The 26,790-nt window shown below is 41.5% G+C and overlaps 1 protein-coding gene across 2 annotated transcripts in view; it reads right to left on the reverse strand.

Annotated features, from left to right (window-relative positions):
* DIAPH1 (diaphanous related formin 1) overlaps positions 1-26,790 on the reverse strand; it is a 393,428-nt gene that overhangs the window by 103,980 nt on the left and 262,658 nt on the right. For both annotated transcript variants that reach the window (XM_033926973.1, XM_033926972.1), the window contains 2 exons: positions 20,573-20,671; positions 8,421-8,515 (listed from right to left, as the gene is read on the reverse strand). In XM_033926973.1, the coding sequence (XP_033782864.1) occupies positions 8,421-8,515; positions 20,573-20,671 (194 nt within the window). The remainder of the gene's footprint in view (positions 1-8,420; positions 8,516-20,572; positions 20,672-26,790) is intronic.

Genomic DNA, 26,790 nt, shown 5'->3' on the forward strand with positions numbered 1-26,790 from the left:
ACCCCTATAAGCTAACCGATTTCACCACTTTTTCTGGAAATGAATTCCAGAGTTTAATTACACATTGTGTGAAGAAATATTTTTTATGGTAGCTTCATCGCATGCCTCCTAGTATTTTTGGAAAGAGTGAACAAGTGATTCACATCTACCCTTTCCACACTACTCATTTTATAGACCTCTATCATCATATCCCCATGAGCCGTCTCTTCTCCAAGCAGAAAAAACCTAGCTGCTTTAGCCTTTCCTCATAGGGAAATCGCCTCATCCCTTTTATCATTTTTGTCACTCTTCTCTGTACCTTTTCTAATTCCACTATATCTTTTTTGAGATATGGCGACTAGAACTACACAAAGTATTCGAGGTGTGGCCTTACCATATATAATATTTTCATCTTTGTTTTCCATCCCTTTCCTGATAATTCTACTCCTCATCAATGCAGTTTGCACGATAAGGAAAAATGGACACACATACCTTTCTAGAACAAACAAAATTTCCTCTAAAGCCCTGAGACCCCCTCATCTCTCACCTTCCAAATGCTAGTAACATCCTGTGGGCTTGCAGTCTCCCAAGCATTTGGACACTATCAGCAAAGACCTTAACAGATAGTCTACACAAGCAAATCCTGCTCTGACCTAGGCCCTCTTACACATTGGCTCACTTTACATTTATACCACCATGCATTACTCATCAGATCTCCATCTGTTTCTGACTAAAGAAAATCTCCACTAATTAAATCTCTTACTTCCAAGTCTCTCACTCTTTACTATCACAGACTCACTCCTCCTACCCTATACTTAGAAACCAAGTCACCAAAGGCAAAAAAGAGGTTAGCTTTCATAAACAACAAAAGATCACAGAAAGAGGAAAGTAGGCAAAAATATCTGGAAAAATTAATAGAGGATGGTCGAGTAGTAAGGAAAGCAAAGATACAGATTGACGAACAAAATAACCGACATGGTAAAATGGGGAGACAAGGCATTTTTTAGATATATCAGTGATAGGAAAAAGTGCAAAAGTGACATTGTGAGACTCAAAAGTGAAGGGGAGAAATATGTAGAAGCTGATAAAGAAAAGGCTGAATTGCTTAACAAATATTTCTGTTCTGTGTACACAGCTGAAGTGTTGGGAGCAGGACCGCAGAAAACAAACATGAATAGGCAGACCCTGATCGATTTTCAGAGGGTTATGTTCGTGAGGAGCTAGCTAAATTAAAGGTAGACAAAGCGATGAGGTCAGATAAGGTACATTCGAGGGTGCTGAAGGAACTTAGGGAAGTGAGAGAAGATCCATCAGCAGAGACCCTGACATACAGGGGGCTAAGAGAGAAGGCCTAGTAAGGAAAACAGGCCAAGGACAAGATGGAATTTATAAAACTTCATCTCTGCCTCAGTGACTGTTGATAACATCAAGAACAGTTGTTGATGAAATCTCCTTGTAGCAGCTTACAGAAGTGCTGCTCACAAAAAAACAGAACATAATATGCTATGAAGAGATAGTCACAGGGAGTGGACAGGAATTCTATAAAAAGTCATCTCTGATGAAAACATCTAAGCAGATCATGGGGAAATGTCCTAAGAGAAGTGCTAAAAGCAGAACAATATGAGGTGCTATGGAAAGATAGTCACAGGGTGGAGGTGACTAGAAATAATGTCTGAGACATAATAATAATAATACTTTATTTTTTGTATACCACTATACCAAAAGTTCAAAGCGGTTCACAACAAGGGAAAAATTTTTTTTTTTTTAAAGATCTTTATTCTTTTTTATTTCTTACATCAAGTGAAATATATGTAATACATACAGTTTTAATAAACACTTGAAATTACAAACAATTACTCTTATAATGTAAATTAAAGAAATCCCTTTTATCAGAATTTATATCAGAAAATCCTTGCCAAAGTTTACCCTCCCTAGCCCCCCTAAATACTCTATCCATGTGCTATGATATCTGATCATTAGAGAACTTAGTCAATGGTCCCCAGATTTTATTAAATTTATGAATATACCCCTGTTGTAATGCCATCACTTTTTCCATTTTGTAAATATGACAAATTGAGTTCCACCAAAAAGTGTAATTTAACTTAGTGTAATCTTTCCAGTTTTGAGTAATTTGCTGAATGGCGACCCCTGTCAATATTAACAAAAGTTTATTGTTGTTTGCAGATATCGGACTTTGAGTTCTCAAGGGAAAAATACATACAATTGGTGAATATAAAATGCATAACAACAATCAACAACAGCAACACTTTCCCCGTTTGTAAACATTAAGGGGTCCTTTTATCAAGCCGCGCTAGTGGGGTTAGCGCGTCGGACATTTCATCATGCGCTAACCTCTGCGGCCGGCTAAAAAACTAACACCTGCTCAATGCAGGCGTTAGTTGCTAGCATGGCAGGCGGTTTAACGCGTGGCATTACGCGCTTTAAACCCCTACCGCAGCTTGATAAAATTTTTGTTTAGTTTAGACCCCTAACTCCAGTTTGACCCCTTCCCGCATGGGTTCCATTACCAACTAATGGAATAGTTCTCCTTGTAGTGAATCCAGGATCTCCCTACTTCTAGAAGGCCCCACAATAGAGATACCCTAATTAACATCCTGCATGTAAAAATCACCAATTAGTAAAACTTCCCCTTTTTTAAGATCTATTCTGAATGTCTACTATTAAATCTCTGTCCACTTCTTCCGTCTGTGAAGGAGGCCTGTATATCACACCAATGTAAATATATTCACCATTCCCTTTTTCCAAATTGATCCGCAGTGCCTCTTCCTTGCCCTGCAGATCCTGGCTTTAATGTGATCTTTAAAATATAACGCTATTCCCCCTCCTTTTCTTCCTACCTTTTCTTTCCTGAACAGATTATAGCCGGTATAACTACATCCCAGTCATGGTTCTCCGTCAACTCTATCTCCGTGGTCGTTACTATATCCAACTCATCTTCTTCCATCACAGCTTCTAGATCCAGAATCTTGTTTCCCATACTTCAAGCATTAGTATATACTGCTTTCCATACATTGCCTCCTTTTCCAATCCAGGTAGAGGTATTCAGTGATTTACTTGCCTGAAGGCTTATACTCACATCTGGGGGCTTTGATCACCCTGCCCCATCACTTCTAGTTTAAAGCCCTCTTCAGATTAGCTAGTCTGCTGCCAAAGACACTTCTTCCCTTCTTTGATAGATGCACACCATCTCTACTAAGCAGCTCTTGGAAAATCAACCCATGGTCCGGGTAGCCAAAATGTTCTCAACACCATCCACGTAACCACACATTCATCTCCAGGATGTGAGCTTCTCTGCCCTGGCCTTTACCCTCGACAGAGAGGATGGACAAGAATACCACCTGCGCACCTATCTGTTTCACCTGCTCTCCCAGAGCCACAAATTCACTTTTGATACGTTTGCAGGGGTATCTGGCAATATCGTTAGTGCCAACGTGGATTAGCAGAATTGTATAATTGTCATCAGGCTTGATGAGTCTCGGAAAGCTATCTGTAACATCTTGGATTTTGGCACCAGGCAGACAGCATACCTCTCGTGACATCATATCTGGTCTGCAGATTGAAGCTTCTGTATCCCTCAGAAGGGAATCGCCAACTACCACTACCTTACGCCTCCTAGTGATCACAGATCCAGCAATTTTTGGGATTTCAAGCTTTGGTTCTTCCTCTCCTTGGGATGCTCTCATCTCATCTACTTCCAGGATAGCATAATGATTCTTCAGGTCAAGGGCGGGGGTCACAGTACCAGTCTTGCAATGTTCCATAGTCCAGTTGTCTTCCCTCAGCACAGCCTTTTTCCCCCACTGCTAGAAATCTTTTGACGTTTCATGAACCATTTCATCGATGTACCTCTCATTCTAACAGATGCTTTTCAGTCTTGTCACCTCCTCTCTCAGTTCCTTTACTTCCTTCATGAGAGATTCAAGCTGAAGACGGCTTGCACACGGAACCACTCCCTCTACCTGGGTAACATTTTCTATCTGCACAGAGACTGAAGTTGTAACCTAATCAGCAGCTTTGGAGATACGATGTTTCCCAGCCATACTGTGGTGCAGAAGTACTTACACCTGGAAGAATAAAGAAAGGGCAGAAAAATCCTTCCAAAGCAATGCCCTGTTCCTGGTTGGCTGAAGATCCTAAAAATCAAAAAGCTCTGCCTTGGGGTGGGCGAGAGGGAATTAAATTAACACCAGAGCCTTTCATCAACAGCTATTTGTGCCCTAATCTAATATTATGCCCTGAAATGCAACCTAGAACACTATTTTGTAATAAACCCTAACAGAGACTCTAAAGGCTACACTATTGCCTAACTAATTTTGCTGAGCTAAAAAAAGAGAACTACAATATAACCCACTGAAACCCAAGTTTACCTTTCCCAGACAGTAGTTCACAGGTTGCCTTTGACTATCATGATGCACTTATCAGAGAGCATGCAGCTGATATACAGAGGGGTTTGTTTCTGACGTCACACGCTCCAATAGCATAAATTCTTAACTGCGGTGAATGACCGGCAGCTTAACTATTGCTTGTCAGCAGATGCGTATATCTTAAAGCATCATAGTATCACTTGGATGATGTTTTAAATTGTGACATTTTTCAGAAAAAAGACATATTGACTTGAATAAGGCTCCTGAGGCAGGCCAGATTGGCCAAAACACATTTTGAGCTCTTGAATCAATAAAAGTAGAGTTTTGAAAAATAGCACCCTAGTTATCTTGGTATCTCTACTGTTTGTCTGCACGGTGTTGTCTTGTGGAAGCGATCCTCCTGTTTTTGCCCAATATTAAAATAGAGCACAACTACCAATCAGCAAATGGTTTGCTATAAAATTCATTTTTCATTATCCTGTTCCATAAGTTTGTTAAAATAATATAGTTTTTAATTCCTTCTTAAAAGCAGTATACAGTGGTGCCTCGCATAACGGACGCCTCGCACAGCGAACGCTGCGCACAACGAACTTTATGTCTTGATCCGTACAACGAACTTCGTTTCACACAACGAAGTCGCCCGAGCTGCATCCTTCCGCGCAGGCACTGCGCTTAACTGCCCTCTCTCCGCCTGGTTCCCTCTTGCCCCCCCGACTCCCCGACACGATCGGGGCAAGAGGGAGCTCAAGCCCTCTTGCCCCCCCCGACTCCCCGACACGATCGGGGCAAGAGGGAGCTCAAGCCCTCTTGCCCCCCCGACTCCCCGACACGATCGGGGCAAGAGGGAGCTCAAGCCCTCTTGCCCCCCCGACTCCCCGACACGATCGGGGCAAGCGGGAGCTCAAGCCCTCTTGCCCCCCCGACTCCCCGACACGATCGGGGCAAAAGGGAGCCCAAGCCCTCTTGCCCCGCCGATTCCCCGACACGATCGGGGCAAAAGGGAGCCCAAGCCCTCTTGCCCCGCCGATTCCCCAACTCCCCGACAATATCGGGCCAGGAGGGAGCCCAAGTCCTCCTGGCCACGGCGACCCCCTAACCCCACCCTGCACTACATTACGGGCAGGAGGGATCCCAGGCCCTCCTGCCCTCGACGCAAACCCCCCCTCCCCCCAACGACCGCCCCCCCCAAGAACCTCCGACCGCCCCCCCAGCCGACCCGCGACCCCCCTGGCCGACCCCCACGACACCCCCAACCCCCTTCCCCGTACCTTTCTGTAGTTGGCCGGACAGACGGGAGCCAAACCCGCCTGTCCGGCAGGCAGCCATCGACGGAATGAGGCCGGATTGGCCCATCCGTCCCAAAGCTCCGCCTACTGGTGGGGCCTAAGGCGCCTGGGCCAATCAGAATAGGCCCGGGAGCCTTAGGTCCCTCCTGGGGGCGGGGCCTGAGGCACATGGGCCCAACCCGACCATGTGCCTCAGGCCCTGCCCCCAGGAGGGACCTAAGGCTCCCGGGCCTATTCTGATTGGCCCAGGCGCCTTAGGCCCCACCAGTAGGCGGAGCTTTGGGACGGATGGGCCAATCCGGCCTCATTCCGTCGATGGCTGCCTGCCGGACAGGCGGGTTTGGCTCCCGTCTGTCCGGCCAACTACAGAAAGGTACGGGGAAGGGGGTTGGGGGTGTCGTGGGGTCGGCCAGGGGGGTCACGGGTCGGCTGGGGGTCGGTCGGAGGTTCTTGGGGGGGGGCGGTCGTTGGGGGGAGGGGGGGTTTGCGTCGAGGGCAGGAGGGCCTGGGATCCCTCCTGCCCGTAATGTAGTGCAGGGTGGGGTTAGGGGGTCGCCGTGGCCAGGAGGACTTGGGCTCCCTCCTGGCCCGATATTGTCGGGGAGTTGGGGAATCGGCGGGGCAAGAGGGCTTGGGCTCCCTTTTGCCCCGATCGTGTCGGGGAGTCGGGGGGGCAAGAGGGCTTGAGCTCCCTCTTGCCCCGATCGTGTCGGGGAGTCGGGGGGGGCAAGAGGGCTTGAGCTCCCTCTTGCCCCGATCGTGTCGGGGAGTCGGGGGGGCAAGAGGGCTTGAGCTCCCTCTTGCCCCGATCGTGTCGGGGGTGCCAGGGACTACACGGAGTCACCCACCGTACCACCCGATTCGGGTAAGCGCAGGTATCGGTGGGTGGCTTATTTGCGGGGGGGTGCCTTATTTTACATTTTTTTCTAAAAAGGGGGGCTGTCTTATTTGATGGCCCTGCCTTATCATCGGGGAAACACGGTAGAAAAAAAAATAAAAAATGAACAGTTAAGTCCCAGTTTTTGCCGCTGAGACTCTGCCCTCTCACTGTAAAATTAGACTCTACTTAGTCTGTCTTTAAATTTAAAAAATGTGTGTTGTTTTAAAAAACAATTATGTTTTTAGATGTATCTAAATAAAAATAATAACCAAAAATTTATCTTTTTTTATGTCATCTTAGCATATTTTATGCTACAGAACGAATTATTTTTTTTAACATGTATTGTTATGGGAAAACGCGTTTCACACAACGAACGTTTCACATAACAAACTTGCTCCTGGAACGGATTAAGTTCGTTGTGTGAGGCACCACTGTACTTTGTCAGTTTATGCAAGCGCATGCCAGAATTTGAGGCTATTCACTTTAAATATAGATTTACTATAGTTTCCAGCCTGATTGTTTTGAATTAGGGAACTTCCAATAAAAACCCATCAGAAGACCTCAGTGACATTACATTACATTAGTGATTTCTATTCCGTTATTACCTTGCGGTTCAAGGCGGATTACATAAGAATTGCCATGAAGTTACAAGATACATAAGAATTGTCAAGAAATTAAGGTAATACATGTTGGGTAATTAGAACATTTTAGATTTGATAGGAGTAGACAGTGTGGTAGGTGGAGCTTGGGAAGGAACTGGTCGTGTTAGATAGGCTTTATGTATAAGAGTAGATTTTTTCCTGTTTAACTCGACATTTCTTCAGTGATCATTTCTGTAATGTGGCACAACATACACAAGGCTCGGGACAGTGGTCTTGCACCCAGAGGGAACCATACAGATTTGGGCAGCTCTGAGACAATGGTGCAATCTGTAAATGGATGACTTTTTGGCCTCATTGGATGTGCGGGGTCTAATTTTTCCCTTGGAGAGACACCTTCAAGCTTTTGTGGAGAAGTACGGTGAGGATGGTTTTACGGTTTCTCAATTGCATTCAGACCATCAGCTGTTATATTCTGGGGAGAAACGGGAGGCCTTACAATAGCAGTAGGGAATGGACTTGGTCACCCCGAGTACCAGTGGATCTTGTACAATTAATACGTAGGATTCCCGAGCTTTCAGTTAGTGCTGATATGTGCACGTGCCAGTACCAGATCTTGTTTAGGGCATATTTCACCCAGGATTGAATGTTTAAATTGGGTTATGCTGCCTCCTCCACCTGTATCAAATGTTCCACTAACTCCAGTACCTTTTTTGATGCGTTCTGGACATGTCCAGCAGGCCGTTATTTTTGGACTGCCATGATACGATATTTGACAAGGTTGCTACATTGTATGATTCCTCTGTCAGCAGAAGGCTTGCTGCTAGATCAATATGAGGGGGGGGGAGGGGGATCCAGGGTTGAAACTCTGTAAATATTAGACAAGATATACATACTATGTTATTCTGTTATGCATTTGCTATGTATGTCCCAGTACTTCAATAAAACAAATTTGAAATTAAATATCTACATGGCATAGGGCAAACCTCTTTTAATTGAAATGAAGCTCTGTAATGATGTGGCATAGATGAAGGTGAAAGGGATAGATTCAAAACCTCAGAAAACACCTTTTCATGGAAAGGGTTAGTGAATACTTGAAACAGCCTCCTGGTGGAGGTGGTAGAGACAAAGAGTGTATCTGAATTCAAGACAGCTTGGGACAAGTATGCTGGATTCTAAGAGAGACGTGGGGATAGTGAATGGCATGTTTGGCAAACTAGATAGGTCATATGGTATTTATCTACCTTCAGTTTTCTATGTTTGTATTTGTCTTCAATCAATATTCACTTACCTGCACTAATGATTCTGTCAACACTGTCTCATTCACTTCTAATATCACATTTTTAATCTCTTGGTATGGCATACGAAAAGAGCCCAGGAAAATAGCTGTAAGGGGAACAAAACTCTCCATAAATAAATATGAACTATCAAGAATACTAGTCACAAATGCTTCTTTTACTTCTAACTGAAGCTAAGAAAGAAATAGATAGAAAAATTGTGTCTTACTTGATAATTTTCTTTCCTTTAGTTCAATCAAACCAGTCTTGAACCAGTGGGTTGTGTAGGTCAACTAGTGGATGTAGACAGAAAAAGTAGTTCTTTCTGATTCATCCTTTAAGGGTATCATGCAGCCATAGAATAGTCAAGCAGTATTGCTCATGAACAAACCAACGGTTAAAATGGAAAGGCAATAATAAATGACACATGAAATCTGCAAGAAAAAAGGAGGAACAAGAAAAGATACCCCCATAGGGGAAATAAAATCAAATTAGGGTGGGTTTCTGAATTGGTCTGATAAGCCTAAAAAAGAGAACTATCAATGAAGATATAATTTTTTTCCTTCCTTTTCATCCAGACCAGTCCAGAATCAGTGGGGTGTATCAAAGCAACACCCAAAAAGGGCAGGACTAGGAGAAGATTGAAATAAGAAAGCAAGAAAAGGTGAAACCTGGAATTTCTTGAAAAATTCCATAGTATACTAATCCCATTGAGATACAAGTAGAAACCAAAGGTCCATGAAGAAAATGAGCAAAAAGAGATATTAAATTACTGGAAAACAAGGTGCAATGCCCCAAAATACACAGATCCCAACAGGTATCCTAAAGGCACAGCCTAAGAACAATGAAAACAGAATCTCTCCACTCCTGAAGAAAACTGTGGGGAAAAGAGAAAATGCCAAAATTTGAATGTTAATAAAAGACTCCCATAATTAGAAAAAAACATTGCCAGTAAGCAGTTACAAATTCCATCCTTAAAGCAGGAAAGGAAGGATAGGCAATACAAAGAAGGAATTAACCCCTGGACTGAACACAAAAGCTGGTAGCTGAATGAAAACCAAGAGTGCCCTACTCAAACATAATGGTCAAAATGTTATAACTAAGATCATAGATAGAAAAGAAGCATATATAAGGCTAGAAATTGCAAACAATATTAACCAGAGTGCCATCATAGTAATACAGCATCTGGGAGAAATACACACTGCTACAGAAAAGGAACCTAGTAGATCCCTAAAAATGAATACAGCCCTTTGAAATTCAGGGAAAATGTTAGGAAAGAAAAAGGAGAGGGTGATAAAACTCAGACGAACTCAAGGTACCAATACATCAGAGACCCCCAAGCACAAGTATACGATGTTGCTGGTTGATGCTTCTGAACAACAGAGACAGGTTTACCAAACAAATAATCAATGGAGTCACACAGATATCAGATCTGTACAGCTTGTACAACACAGGTAATAAGTGTGGTTGGATTAAATATCTGACTAGTGCGTGTCACCAATTCTGCTGTGGAAGCGTGCAACCTGCTGGTATGGGTGTGCACTATAGCTATTTGGAAAGCTGTATTATACAGATAGCTGGGTCATTCTATTCCCTAAAGGCAACAGAGACAGATAAGTGCTGCATGTGACTGCTGTAGTTGTGCATTAAGATGCATCATGCAAGTGGGTGTGCCATACATCAAGAACCACAGTTGCCACACATAGCTGGTTGTCGAAGCTGCACCATACAGGTAGGTATGCAACAGAGCTGGGTACTGTAGACACATCATATAGGTGGCTACCACACATGTACCATACAGGGTATCTTGCCATAGAGATGGGTGCCGCAGCCACTGTGCAAAATGGCGGCCTGATGCAGCTGACTGCTGCATTTGTGCTATATAGATGATTGTTGCAGATCAGTCACCCAGCACTCCCTGAAATTGTTGCAGCTATGGTAAAGAAGACTACTGCAGCTATAATGTACATCCTGCTGTTGCAGGAGAGCCAAACAACCAGCTGCTGAAACTAAGGTGGTGGAGACAAAGAATGGTGATCACTGTATGGTACGGTTTAATATTAGGATGGGTATAGAGGGGGCTCATTCAAAAGCAAAGGTTCTAGACTTAAAAAAAAAACTAACTGCTCGGATGAAGGATTACGTCAAGGAATTATTGTCTGAATGGGAACGTATGGAAGGAGTGGAAATGCAGTGGGCAAAACTGAAAGGAGTAATTGTAAGAACGACAAAACTTTTTGTGAGGCAAGTTAGTAAAAGTAAGAGGAAAAGAAGGCCACTTTGGTTCTCAAAAGTAGTAACTGAGAAAATAAGAAACAAGAGGTTAGCTGCATACTGTATACTTTGGAGGAAAGGCAGGAGAGGGGAGATATGATAGAGATGTTTAATATATTTGCTTGATGTGATTTTATTAGTTTATATTATGTGTTTCTTTTTTTTTTAATAATTTTTTCTCTATTGCAGTTTAACACTATATGATACACAAAAATCATTCCTTATAAGCAATAACATTTAAATAATTACAAGAGGCAATTACAAACTAAACAAAAATATATTTTTCATTGCTCAATTATTAGTCCACAATTATTGGGTCGACATTGTATATTTGGATTTTCAGAAGGCGTTCAACAAGGTTCCACATGAACAACTACTTAGGAAAATTGCGAACCATGAAATCGAGGGTGAAATACTCACATGGATTAAAAACTGGCTGCAGCAGAGGAAACAGAGAGTGGGGGTAAATGGACAATACTCGGACTGGAAGAGCGTCACCAGTGGGGTGCCGCAGGGCTCGGTGCTTGGACCCATGCTCTTCAACATCTTTATAAACGATCTGGACATTGGTACAACGAATGAAGTGATTAAATTTGCGGACGATACAGTTATTCAGAGTAGTGAAGACGCAGGGGGATTGTGAAGATCTGCAACATGACATAATCAAGCTGGAGAAATGGGCATCGACATGGCAAATGAGGTTCAATGTGGATAAGTGTAAAGTGATGCATGTCGGTAACAAAAATCTCATGCACAAATACAGGATGTCCATGGTGGTACTTGGAGAGACCTCCCAGGAAAGAGACTTGGGAGTTCTGATCAACAAGTCGTTGAAGCTGTCCGCGCAATGCGCAGCAGCGGCATAAAGGGCGAACAGAATTCTAGGAATGATAAAGAAGGGGATCACAAACAGATTTGAGAAGGTTATCATGCTGCTGTACCAGGCCATGGTGCGCCCTCACCTGGAGTACTGTGTCAAGCAATGGTCACCGTACATGAAGAAGGACACGGTACTACTCGAAAGGGTCCAGAGAAGAGCGACTAAAATGGTTATGAGGCTGGAGGAGTGAAAGATAAGAGAAACTGGGCCTTTTCTCCCTCGAACAGAGGACATTGAGAGGGGACATGATTGAAACATTCAAGGTACTGAAGGGAATAGACTTAGTAGATAAGGACAGGTTGTTCACCGTCTCCAAGATAGACCAATCAAGGTAGGTGGCCAATCAGACCTTAGATTAAGTGGGGATGGGTGGACCCGCTATGCCTAAGGCCTGATTGGTCCAGGCTTCTAGAGCCTGGGCCAATCAGGCCTTAGGCTTCGGCGGGATGGGCCGGGAAGGGGCGAACCCGCCTCATTTCGACGAGGCTGGCCTACCGGCTGGATGGGCAAGAACAGTCTGGCCTGAAGAACAGATTAGTTTGGAGGTTTGGGGGTTGTTAGCGCCGGGGGGGGGGGGTGCGTCTTCGGGCAGGAGGGATTGGGCACCCTCCTGCCAGCGATCGGTAGTGTCGGGGTGGGAGGGAGATCGGTAATGTCGGGGGGGGGGGTCGGTTGGTAGTGTCGTGGGGGGGGGGGGGGCGGTCGGTAGTGTCGGGGGTGCATCCGATCGGACAGGCCGCAGCCCGCTATACTTATAGCGGCAGAGAGATCCCTTGCCGCGATAAGTATAGCGGCTGCGTCTAATCTAATCCGATTCTCTAACCAGCGAATTGGGGTTTTAGTGTAGGCCGATTCTGAATAGGACGCCTCTCCCGGGCGTCCTATGCAGAATCAGGGCCTAGGTGTCTTGCGGGCATCGCCTTCAATATAGGCGGCCTGCCTGGGGAGCATTTTTTTTTTTTTAAACGTGCATCCCGATTGGCTGATTAGACAGCTGTAGGACGCCTACAGCTGCCTAAAATCGGGACACACTTTTGGAGAATCAGGGCCTAAGCGCGCATGCGCACTCTTACCTGCGTGATCCGTGATCTGTAGGTCCATGGCTGGCAGGAGTGCGCATGCGCGAGGCAGTTGGTGATATAGGTGGGGAATGTTTTCTTTTTTTTTTTCCGTGCCGGCCCTGATCCCGTTATAGTCTCTACTGTTGTCCAGTTGAAGTCCGAGGGGGCAACGAAAAAGGCAGAAAAAATAAAAGCGGGAGGAGGGCAAGGCCAAAGCTACCACCGGAGTTTTCCGGTGAAGTGAGGCACGCTTTGTTCAAGGCTGGGCGGCCTACTAAGAGCTCAGCAGGCGGAAAGGAGGTGCTGCAGCATTCATCTTTCATTCACAGAAAGGACAAGAAGCTGAAATAGACGCGCCCACTGGGGCCCCACTGGATATCAGTTGTAAGAGGTCCGGTGCCGGCAACTTGGCCCGAAAGCCATCAACAGCACTACAAGTCCCTCCCCCCCCTGCACCCCGACTTCAAGTATCTGAAGACCCGGTTCAAGGCAAATATTCAGACAAAATTTGACCGTCTGAAATGAAGTGAAATAACTGTCAGATCTCTCATGTGGATCCATCCAGTCGGAATTTGGGGGAGAGAAATGCTGATGCTGCATAGGGGGCAGGGAGAAAGACAGATAGAAAGAAAGACAGTGGGAGGGAGGGAGACAGAAAGAAAGGAATAAAGACACAGGGCCAGGGAGAGAGACAGACAGAACGAAAGACAGCGGGAGGGAGAAAGAAAGAAAGACAGACATCTATTCTAGCACCCGTTAATGTAACGGGTTTAAAAACTAGTTTATTTATATTCTTATACAAGTTGAATGAACATCACTTGAAAGGAAATATTACAATTTAAAAAGGAAATAAGTAACACTTTATACCAAACTAGTGACTATTACTAAAGTCCACATAGAAGAGAGAGGAAATCAATCACTTCCAAGGGAAGTTGGATTTTAAGAAATTATTCTAATTTAAACCAAATTACAGAGCATAGTTGAAATCAATTATTGGCCTGATCAGCTATTTCCATGGAACTCTCTGGAATTTACCTTCATGGAAAAATTGCAACTGATCAGGTTCATAAAAATATATCTGTTAGTTTGATATGTAATGCAACATTTACAGGGAAAACGTAACTGAAAGGTTGCTCCTAAATTCAAAACAGATTGACGATAAGCCAGGAATTTCTTACGCCTAGCTTGTGTCCACTTTGATACATCAGGAAAAATTGAAATTTTGAATCCATGAAATTCAACAATATCAGTCCTATAGAATAGATGAAGAATTGCTTCTTTATCTTGGAGAAAAACAAAAGTTACCAATAAAGTAGCTCTAATCATAGTTTCAACTTCAGATGTCTCCAACATACCTGTGAGATCCAAATCTCCTGGTTGTTCGTCCCCTTTTTCTTTATTCTCTTTAAGAAGATTCAGGTAATATAACTTTTATAAAGATGGCACATTATTTTCTGGATATTTCAAAACTGAAGTTAGAAATGAATGAAATAAATCCCTAGGAGACTGAAATTTAGAGACAGGAAAATTCAAAAGTCTCAAGTTCAAATTTCTATTTGTATTCTCAATTTTCCTAGTAAGTAAAATTTTATCTTTCAATTGCAAATTAGTAGAAACTTTCAATTCTGCCACCAATTTTTCAACTTTGTCCATTCTAACAGATTGTTGTTGAAATTTCTCTTCAAAAGTCTTAAATTGAGCATTACTGTTTAGTACTGAGGAAATAAACTGGAAGCATACCTTATGTAAATTTTCCAATGCACTCCAGATAGCTTCCATGTCTATCACCGTTGGTCTAGTCAGGGGAGCAGGGAGAGAGATTACAGGAGACTCCACCACCGGGTTCGCCTCCACAGAGTCATTCTGATTTACATCCTTCTGATTTACAAGTCCTCCAGCCACTGAAGCCGATCGCAGAGGAATCGGCAGGATGAAACTTCCATCCGGGGTCAGGGGTGAGATCTGCAGCGTCGATAGAGACATCAACTCCGGCGCTTCCTGTACAGCTGTAGGCGTCCCCGACATCATCCCGGGATACAGAGGAACTACAGGCCTCAAAGGGCTCAGCGATACATTGCCCTCCAGGACCGAGGTCAACCCACCTCGGTCAGCAGAGGCGCCCGCTCCAACTGGAACAGCAAAAATTGTAATTGCTGTCTGTCACGTCAGAGAAGTAGAAGAGGAGGCAGGAAGTCCACTCCTCTGCTTACCCCTGCGCTTCGGCATCATCCAGCATGCAGGTAAAACTCGAATAGAAAAATATAAAGATTTGCTGACAAAGTGCAGGAGCCTTTAGAAAAACGCGACTCACTCAGTCGCCATCTTGATCTCTCTCTTACTATTATTTTTTTTTAGCTTGCCAGAAAATACAAGAGAGCTGCCATAACATGCCTAATGAGACTGGAGTCTTTAGTATTTGGAACGATTAACTAAGGCAATCCAGGAGACTCCAAAAAAGAGAGCTTCCCAATAAGTAAAATTAAGTGTGTGAAGATAAAATTTTCCCTGGCTCTAGACAAGCTTTCAGCATATTGATGAAAGCATAAACTGTCCATTAAGACCCCCCTGCACTACTGTTAATAATCACCAAGGAGAAGCTACACAGTCTGTCCACCATCAGCTTAAAGGCAGATAAAGATACTGAACATTCTTTGGCTGCATGATATCCTTAAAGGGCAAATCATAAAGGGCTATTTTCTTTCTCTATCTGAATCCACTGGTTGACATACACAACCCACTGGATCTGAGATAGTCTGATATGGACGAAAAGAAAGCTAACATTCTTTTTTTTTTTTTAAGCAATTTTTATTAAGCAGAAAATAGGATGAACATATTCCTATATTCATCTCAATTTAGGCTTAATGTACAAGATGTCTTCTCATCATTTTACTTGCCATCCATTAAAGACTACTTTTTAAAACCAGAAGCTTTAAAATGACAACTTGATGTTTCTTGGTTTAATTGATTTCTCTTGAAAAAGATGTCACTTTCTTGTCTGCAAATTTTATTAGTAGAGGAAAATGAATTCAGGCTAACTCAAATGATGGCATATTCTTAATCTGAGAGATATGGCAGTATCATGTTTTCCCGAAAATAAGCCCTAGCAGGATTTTCAAGGTAGGTCTTAATATAAGCCCTAGTCCCGGAATTCACCAGAAGTTTCCTTTCCCTCTCTCCCATCCCTTGTGCAGCAGAACCCTTGAGCGAGCACCCCCCTACGAGCACCTGTCACGCAGCCGAATCACCATCCTTTCCCTCCCTCCCATCAGAACCCCGCTGACCTCATGGGTTGCTGGCAGCGGCAGCAATTCCAACAGGCTGCAGGATGGGCAGGGGAGATAGCTAATAGCATTTCCTGTCTTTAAATACATAAGTGAATTACTGATCAGTAACGCGGCAGAGTGAATTCATGGTCGGACAGGGCCGAAGCAGCCTGTTTAGAGTGCTGTCAGCTCGACGCTACTTAGGGAGGTATGTAGGGCTCACGGTCAGTGGGGTTCTGATGGGAGAGAGGGAAGGATGGGGGTTCGGTTGCGCGGCAGGTGCAGGTGCTCAGGGGTGCTTGCTCAAGGGTTCTTTTGTACAAGGGATGAGAAGGAGGAAAGGATAGACGCTGGGCAAGGTCCTGCTGCACAAGGGATGGGAGGGATAGATGTTGGGCAAGGGTCCTGCTGCACGAGGGATGGTTGGGAGGAAAGGAAAGATGCTGCACATGTGGGGGAGAGAAAGGATATTAGAAGAATTGGGATGAAGGAGAGGAAGGGAGAGATGATCATGTACATACCCCGAAAATAAGGCCTAGTGCATTTTTTGGGCCTAAAATTAATATAAAACACTGTCTTATTTTTGGGGAAACACTGTGTCTTCTGGACATGCAGCAGCCTCTAAGAAGGCGAACAGAATGCTGTGTACTATCAAGAAAGGTATTAAAACCAGAACGAAAGAAGTTATCCTGCCGTTGTATCGGGCGATGGTGCACCCGCATCTGGAGTACTGCGTCCAATATTGGTCGCCGTACCTTAAGAAGGATATGGCGATACTCGAGAGGGTTCAGAAAAGAGTGACACGATTGATAAAAGGTATGGGAAACCTTTCATATACTGAAAGATTAGAGAAACTGGGGCTCTTTTCCCTAGAAAAGCGGAGACTTAGAGGGGACATGATAGAGATTTATAAGATCATGAAGGGCATAGAGAAAGTGTAGAGGGACAGATTCTTCAAACTTTCAAAAACTATAAGAACGAGAGGGAATTCGGAAAAACTGAGAGGGGACAGATTCAGAACCAATGCTAGGAAGTTCTTCTTCACCCAAAGAATGGTGGACATCTGGAATGCGCTTCTGGAGGGTGTGATAAGACAGAGTACGGTATTGGGGTTCAAGAAGGGATTAGATATTTTCCTGAAGGAAAAGGGGATAGAAGGGTATAAATAGAGGATTACTATACAGGTTCTGGACCTGAGGGGCCGCCGCATGAGCGGACTGCTGGGCATGATGGATCCCTGGTCTGACCCAGCAGAGGCACTGCTTATGTTCTTATAATACTCTCAAATTCAACAACTATTGTACCTCTTTCCAAATCCCTATCCCTGAAGCATGTTGATGAAAAATTTGGCTGGTAAAAAGTGGCAGTGTTAATGGACTTTCTGTTGCTTTTAAATTAGAGGTGGACATTGATTAAAATTTTTAATTGCATGATTAATCATGTTTAATCATGGCATGCACCTTCCTTCCTTCCTTCAATCACAATTTCCTTAGCAGTGACACCTCACCAAACAACGTGGAATACTGATCAGGCAAAATTGTTGCGATATATATTTTACTACCGTCTCATGGACCCCTGATGAAGACGTGTTGATCGAAACAAGGACCATGTCGGTTCCCTTTACCTGATTAAGGTGGTTAACTTGTGCGCAACAAATTGTTTATTGTAAATAAACACTGCCTGCATCTTGTACAGTTGTCTGCAGTTATCTTCTCTTTTGTTTTTGATTCACCGTGCCCTTACTGCAGACTTGTTGGATTTTGTTTCTTTGTCAAATAAAAGCCCTATGCAGCACTGCATAAACAGTTTAAATCAGACTCCCAGGTTGAGAATGACACAGGGACAAATTTGTCCCCATCCCTGCGGGAACTCCATTTCCCATCCCTGCTCTATTCCTGAAAGCTCTGTCCTCATCTGCACAAACCTTGAACACTTTAAAATCATAAGCATTTGAGGCTTATGCAGTTAAGGCAGATCTTGTAGGAATGGGACGGGGGAATTGGATTCCCGCAGGGATGGGAGCAAATATGTCCCAATGTCATTCTCTATAGTTTCAGGTATTCAAAGACAGGCAACAAATATAAAACAATTTAGATTCACAAAAACAGTGTATTTTATTCCTATTTTTTCTGGGTGAGAATGGGCTACAATGCAGCACATAAGACATGAGCTCTGCTGGCTGAGTCATGCTGATGGTGCTTCTCAAAGGGAGCAGTTTTCAAGCCAGCAAAAAACTCCTTGGGCCACTCGGGAAAAGATAGGGTCAGGAAATTGCCAGAGATTTGTACAGCACCTCACACTGAATATTCAGCTCCTAGTACATGAAATCCCTATTCAGCACTGCATGTACCTGATTAAACAATTTGAATTAGACACTTATGTATTCAAAGACAGGAAATACTATTAGCTATCTCCCCTGCCCATCCTGCAGTCTGCATCTCTCTCCCTCCTCCCACTGTGCTTACCTTAACAGACCTTTGCTTCTCTTAGGGTTGCTGACAGCGATCCCCATGTTCTACTTGCAAATGACCCCAATGCCTTGCCTCTGCCACAATCCACCAAGGAAAAATAGGAAGTTGGGTTGGAGTGTGGGGGGGGAGGAAGGACATAGCAGAGGCAAGGCATTGGGGCCTCTAAGAAGGCGAATAGGATACTAGGTACTATCAAGAAAGGTATTACAACCAGAACGAAAGAAGTTATCCTGCTGTTGTATCGGGCAATGATGCGCCCGCATCTGGAGTACTGCATCCAATATTGGTCGCTGTACCTTAAGAAGGATATGGTGATACTCGAGAGGGTTCAGAAAAGAGCGACACGATTGATAAAAGGTATGGAAAATCTTTCTTATGCTGAAAGATTAGAGAAACTGGGGCTCTTTTCCCTAGAAAAGCGGAGACTTAGAGGGGACATAACGTGTACTGTACTAACTGTATTGTATTTTACTGATTGTAATCTGTAATTCACTGTATCATCCTCGCCATTTGTATTCTGTAATTCGCTGACTGTCCAGCTCTCTTCACTGTGAACCGCCTAGAAGTCATAAGATTATGGAGGTATAGAAGAAATAAAGTTATTATTATTATTATGATGATGATGATAGAGACCTACAAGATCATGAAGGGAATAGAGAAAGTGGAGAGGGACAGATTCTTCAAACGTTCGAAAACTACAAGAACGAGAGGGCATTTGGAAAAGTTAAGAGAGGACAGATTCAGAACCAATGCTAGGAAGTTCTTCTTTACCCAGAGGGTGGTGGACACCTAGAATGCACTTCCAGAGGGTGTGATAGGACAGAGTAAGGTTTTGGGTTTCAAGAAGAGATTAGATAATTTCCTGAAGGAAAAGGGGATAGAAGGGTATAGATAGAGGATTACTATACAGGTCCTGGACCCGATGGGCATGATGGACCTCTGGTCTGACCCAGCAGAGGCACTGCTTATGTTCTTATGTTAAGGCTTTTGAGTCAGCAGCAGGCAGCCTGTGGAAATTGCTGCCGCTTCCAGCAACCCTCTGAAGAGTGAGGTCTATTAAGGTAAATGTGAAGGATGTGAAGGAAGATGCTGGACTGAAGGATTAAAACTACAGCATTAAAACTTTAACAAATTAATCGCATTAAAATGATAAATGCCCATCCCTATTTTAAATGTAGATCTGTGTATATTATTATTCCTACAAAATGCTGTATAAACCTTTCTAGGATAAACTGTATAAACTTCTTGAGTAGAGGAGTAGCCTAATGGTTAGAGCACCAGGCTTTGATCCCAGTATACTGGGTTCGTTTCCCACGGCAGCTCCTTTTGATCTTGAGCAAGTCACTTAACCCTCCACTGACCCTGGTACAAAAACCCCCACTTGTGAACCCAATAGTAGTCTAGTCGCGCTATAGAAATGATTATTATTAGTAACATACTAGATGACGGCAGATAAAGACCCGAATGGTCCATCCAGTCTGCCCAACCTGATTCAATTTAATTTTTAAATAATTTTTTTTCTTCTTAGCTATTTCTGGGCAAGAATTCAAAGCTCTACCCGGTTCTGTGCTTGGGTTCCAACTGCTGAAGTCTCCGTCAAAGCTTACTCCAGCCCAATATGTGTAAATAAATTGATTAAACTTTTGGAATGCATGCCAATTAGAAAATTGTATAAATCTAAACTAATTTTATTATTAAATTAGTTTAGTTTAGCCTGAATTTCTAAAAATATGGTGGTTGATGCATTTTATAAAAGAAATAGACTGATAGCAGTATAATCTAGTTTTGGCTCTATTTGTCTAATCTTGAACAGAATGAAAAGGATCAAACAAATGTGATTGGATTATTTGATAGAGAAGGGGGGGGAAGGTGGGAGTTAAGTATTTATCACTGTTACCATTGATGATTATTAAGTGATATAGATATTGTTAATTTGTTTGGACATTTTATCACACTTATTGTAAGTTTGAAAATGAATAAAGAATTTAAAAAAAAAAAGAACTTCAGAACACAGACTATTCCCTCCTCTGTCAAAAACATGACAGTAGTAGATAGCTTGGAGGATGGGGAAAAGTAAAATTATGTAGTGTGAAGGATTTAAAAAATACAGTTAGTGAGGCTTATTTATTCATTCCATTCAGTAAACCTTCCATCAGCTCTTAAGATAGTAAAATAAGTTATAGCAGTAGTTACTCTTTATTAATGACTGATACTCACAGAGATTTTGAGCTGTCTTCGAATCTAGCACCTTCAGTTCCTTCACCTTTTTCTTCTGTGCAGGTTTTTTTTCATCATTACCACCCAGGTCTTTCTTTGCTGTAGATCAGAAATAAGACTCAACGAAGATACAAGGAAGCTCAAACATATGCAAATGTTATCCCAAACCACCACAATAGGTAGAGTCATTATATAGTTATGGTTATATAGATACCATTCAAAAATTCCCAAGTATGAACCACTTTTATCCCAGAACTTTACACAGAAATATAGACAATGATGGCAGATAAAGTCCACATGGCCCATCCAATCTGCTGATCCACATTTTCAACTATCTAAGAGTATCTCCCTTGCCAGCCAGGTTTCCAGGATATCCACAATAAATATGTATGAAAGAAATTTGCTTATAATGGAGGTAATGCATGCAAATCAAGTTCATGCATACTCATTGTGGATATCCTGAAAACCTGACTCTCAAAAGGATACTCCAGGACCAACTTGGGAAACATTGCTCTAGGACAGTGGCTCTCAACTTTGTCCTGGAGACACCCCAGCCAGTCGGGGTTTCAAGATATCCCTAATCAATATGCATGAGAGAGATTTGCATATAATGGAAGTGACCTGTATGCAAATCTCTCTCGTGCATATTGATTAGGGATATCTTGAAAATCCGACTGGTTGGGGGGTCCCCATGACAGGGTTGAGAATCACTGCTCTAAGAGATCCCACATGCCTGTCCAAAGCTTTCCTGGATTTAAATACTTGGTTCTCTTTCTTTGATATACCGTACTCCCCCATTATTCACGGGGGTTCCGTTCCAGGAACCCTTGCAAATTTTAAAGGCAGGGGAGGCAGGAGAGGGCAACTGGAGCGCCAGTGGGTGAAGAAAAATCACTCGCGGAATGCTCTGACCGCCTCTTCCTATAGTAAAGTCGGGCTACACCAAACAGGGCTGTGGCTCAGGGGTGCTGTGTCTGCCAGGGGTCATTGGGGAGGGCCATCATCAGCGGTGGGAGCCTTTCATTTTTTTAATGTGACAGATATTTTTCTTGTATAACATATACAAAATATCTGTGCCATTGAAAAAAAATGAAAAAAACCCAAACCAAACAGGCAGACCTGTCGGTAACAGTTACCCAACAACTACAGTATGGTGAAATTACACAATAAATACACTATTACACTTTCACACAAAGTGCAAAGAATGCAATGAAAGAAAACTCCACAAGGAACTCCAAAGCCTATTCAAAGACTGGCAACACCTTTCTAGAGTTTACTAGTAACTATCCCCTGCCTCTGAAACATAGTTCACCTATATCCCAGTTCTTCAAATTTAGGAGAATCTGTTCCGAAGTGTCCGAACACACACAGAGTAAGCTTTTAGGCTCTCGGTTATGGAACAGGCGGTATCCTCGTGGCTTATAAACATGCTAAACACCTGAAAAGGGAGTTGTTACTTTCCTCTAGAGTTGAGTCTTGAGATGACAATTTGGTCACATGCATCTTACAATATTCTCCAAAGATCAATAGGGTTGTGAAAACCTTGTGCACACACTGGAATATAATGACAATGCACCCCTCGTTTCAAGATGTTCATTTTAGAATTGCATTTACCAGACAAAATAATTTCAAAGAGCAATTGATCCCTTCAGATGCACGACAGCTTGACATTAGGGGGACATTTCAAATGTCATAATTGCCTGACTTCTGCAAATACTCTAGAATGGCAAGGTTTTTCTACATCCCTGTATGGGTGACAAATATATTTTAAAACATCAAACAAGCTGTACTACAACATTTGTGGTCTGTATGATAAAATCTGTCCTTGCCCTAGGATTTACATAGGGCAAATCACACATCAATTTAGAATCAGGATCACGGAACATAAAAGTTATCTGGCACACAAGTTGAAAGCTCCATTAGTAATTCATTATTTAGAACATAATCACACATTAGAGGACTTAAGATATAGTGTCTTTGATCAAGTTTCTGGTGTGTCACATGATTGGAAGAAACGCCTCATTCAACTGGAGTAAATTTTGGATCCACAAATTATGGTGAAGAACCATAAGGGTTAAACATGAAATTGGAATGGAGTCAATTAAAAAAAAAAAAAAAAAAAGACCCAATTTTGGTTTTCCTTTTTTGGCTGTTTTGTTTTGAGCTTCATGTTTGTCTTGTTTTGTACATCCGACTCCATTGAGTGTTAGTGCTTTGAAGGATGGGTTCCGTGCAAGCCTTAACTCCCCCAAGGTTTATTTTGAATTTTGGAACCATGCAGTTTGGAGTTACTTGTGGAGTTTTCTTTCATTGCATTCTTTGCACCTTTGTGTGGGGGTAACTGTGTCCAGTTTTGTTTTGTTTTTTAATTCTTTATTTAATTTTTAATTAAATACAGAATTGTGCTTAACGGGAAATATTCCGATATTGATACATCCAATAAATTATTGGAATAAACAAAATAAATCAAAAAGGTAATAATACAAATTAATAAATCCAATTTTCTATTGGTTTAAACAGAATAAATCAAAAAGTATTATTTAACTTAAAACATAGTCCTCAAGCAAAGTGGAGGATGAAAACAAAGAAGGAAATTCTTCCAGGGAAGAACACATATCATTAATAACAGGAAATTAAAGTGAAACCGATGGCTCAACGATGGACTTGAATTATTCCGGAAATCACTATGGTTCAAATGAAACTCCTTTCCCTTCTAAAAAGAAACGTAATTGGTCTGAATCATAAAAAATATACCTATTATTTTGAAATACAACAAAACATTTACAGGGAAATCTTAACTGAAAAGAGGCACCTAATGAAACAACTTTGTCCCGATATGTAAGAAATTCTTTCCTTCTTGACTGAGTCCACGTTGAAACATCCGGGTATATATATATTCTTTCTCCCAAAAAAGAAACTTGTTTCAAACTATAGTACAATCTAAAATCATTTCTTTGTCCTGATGGAATACTAAAGATACTATTAATGTAGCTCAACCAGACAATTCAAGCTTTGATGATTCCAAAAGTGCTGATAAATCTTGTTCAGTAGTTGTATCAATCTCTTTTATTGTCGGGGGCGTGGCTTAACGCGAACACAAATGGACGTGTGATCGCGACGCTCCTCTTCATCTAGGCAAAGATTATTAAAAAAATATATCCTCTTCTTGCCGATTTTCAATGAAAATAACTACCTGATAGTGGCAGATCAATATTATCAATATTATCTTCATCCGCCGAAATAGAAGCAAAGCCTGAGGGAAGGAATAAAAAAAAAAGCGTTTCTCCTCTGTGCTGGAACGATATTGAAAGCTGACCGGAAAAAATAAAATAAATAAAAGACTTAAGATCACCGGAAAGAAAGTGCTGCCGAGTCTGAAATAAAGCCTTGAAAGAACAGGTCTGTCTCCCTTTTGACGGTTTTTCACGGCAAGTTGTTGAATCTATATATATATTTCCTTCACTAAACGGCGAAATATAGATGAACAAATTACTCATAAAGTAAATTAAATTAAGCCAACTTCCTACTGACTAGAGGAAAGACATTGAAAGAGGGAAAATAGCAGTGAAGAGAATTGGAGAGGGATCGATTTTGATGTGAAACCGTTATAAACTGATTTTTAGAACTGTGGCGGTTTTTGAAGCTGTCCTCTCCTGCCGGCACTAAACTGAGAACTGAGGACGAAGAATCGGCGACTCTCTATCTCTTTTACTGGGACGGTAAGAGACTGAAGACAGGCTACAATAAATTGTGAATTTGCCCTCCTGTAGTCGATTCTTTAGAAAATAAAATTGTGACAGATATTGCCTTCCTCCGATGAGACTAAAATAAAACCTGAAAGTGAAGAAGTCAGGGAGAGGGAGCGCCATTTTCACTGTGCTAGAGCGATGCAGTGCTGAGGGATAGGTGACAGACGAATTTGAAAGAGCTTGAAGGCATTGAACTACCCGAAGACAGAGAGAGAAAGAAAAGAGTTTCCCCCTTTGATCTTTGGTTTTTTCTTTCTCAGTGCGGCATTGGGAGATATAACAGACAAGAGAGGAAGAAAAATAAAGAAAAAACTGTCAATAAAAATCCTGCCGCCTGAAGTTAGAACGAAATCCTGGGAGAGAAAAAAAAGGATTATTTTCTCTATTATTGATTATTATTTTGGATAAGCTGTTGATGAAAAGACTGACAAAGATTTGATGACATCTCAGTGCTAATGCAAAGCAACAAGAAAAATTGCTGATATAATAAGATATCAAAGACAGATTACTGGGAATTGTGACTGAAAGAGACTATTGTGTCTCCTAACAAATATAAAGAAAGTAAAACCCAAGAAAAAGAAAACAACAACATGGCAAGTACCAGACAAAACAAAAATGAGGCTGGTATGTCAGCAAAAAGACAAAAGCAGGATCAAATAACACCAAGCAAGATCCCACTTCCTGTTGAAGAACCTGACATATTGAGTAAAGCAGAAGTTATGGAAGAACTAAGACAAATTAAACAAATGCTAAAGGAAACTGTAACCAATATGTCTGAAATGAAGGAAGAAATATTGAACATCCACAGACAAATGGAAGTTAATAATAAAAGAACAACTGTACTAGAATCTAAAATGGAGATCATAGAAAATGAAACAAACAGATGCAAAAATGACAGTCTGGAATTGAATAAATTGAAAGATCAACTGGAAGACTATGAGAATCGAGGAAGAAGGAAAAATATTAAACTTTTTGGAATACAAGAAAATTTAGAAGGAAAAAATGCTATACATTTTCTAGAAAACTTAATTCCAAAAATATTACAACTAGATTTAAAACAAGCACTAGAAATAGAAAGGGCGCATAGGATCCCAGTTAAAAATGTAGAAAATCAAGGCAGGCCAAGACCACTAATATTCAAAATGCTTAGATACCAACAAGCATTAGAAATATTAAATGCTGCCAAAAAAGACAAAAATCTAAATTATAAAGGATCCAGAATATGGTTTTTGCCGGACTTTGCTAAAAACACAGCAAATAAAAGAAAGAGACTATTAGACATGAGACCACAATTAAAAGAAAAAGGATATAAATATGGACTATATTATCCGGCAAAAATGAGAGTATCATCAGGAGATAAATCCTTGTACTTCGAGGATCCAGAAAAACTAAAAGCCTTTCTTTCTAAATCAGAACCTATGACATTTTAATATAAAACATTAAGATTGGTTTTGATAACATTATAAAAAATTATAAAAGAAAAATATAAAGAGAGAAAGAATAAGATATAGAAAAAAAAATATTAATATGTTTAAGATAAAATTTTTTGATGTATAATATAATACTAGGGAAATATAAATTAAAAATTGATAAATGGATGAAGATACATTAATGAAATGTTAGAAGTAAAAAATGACTAAAGATATTAAAGGTTAATATAGATAGATAGAAGGAGATGTTGATTGAGTATTGGTTGCCTAGAGGGGAGGAGAATGTTTGGGTTGCAGTTCCAATGTGTATCCTTAAGCAGTCATTATATTGGGTGGGAAAGGGAGGGAAAAAGAGGGTATTTACTAGAATGATTAAGGAAAAAATAAATAAGGGATTGGATACTTCAAGGGTAAATATGTGTGTCATGGAAAACATTTTATGGATTCTAAATATGAAAGAAGAGGAGAAGAAGATTATACTGATAAGATTTAAAATATATAATGTCTTTTAAGATATACTCTATTAATGTCAATGGCCTGAATCATGTAATTAAAAGAAAAAAGGTATTAGCATTTTTAAAAAAGCAAAACGCGGATATTTACTGTCTGCAGGAGACCCATCTTAATACAAAAGAATCACAGAAATTAACGGGTGGGTGGGTAAAAATGTTTTTTTGCTCCAGCAGAGGGTAAAAAAGCAGGGGTAGCAATTCTTATAAATAAAAAATGTATGGCCAAGATTAAGGTAATAAATTCAGACCCACATGGAAGATGGATACATGTTGATATAGGTTGTGGGAAATAATGCCCTGACGTTGTTTAATATATATGCCCCTAATTCGAATCAATCAGAATTTTTAAAAAAATTACAGAATATGTTATTACCACTGGCTACTTCTAATTTAGTGGTGGCTGGAGATTTTAATGCTGTAATGGATCCATTATTGGATAAAAAACCAAGTAAAAGTATAAAATCTTTAGGTTTAGATAATCTGGCTCAATCATGCGATTTGAAGGATATATGGCGTATTCTTCATTT

Source organism: Geotrypetes seraphini, chromosome 18, assembly GCF_902459505.1.
Source record: "Geotrypetes seraphini chromosome 18, aGeoSer1.1, whole genome shotgun sequence".
Lineage (NCBI taxonomy): Eukaryota > Metazoa > Chordata > Amphibia > Gymnophiona > Dermophiidae > Geotrypetes > Geotrypetes seraphini.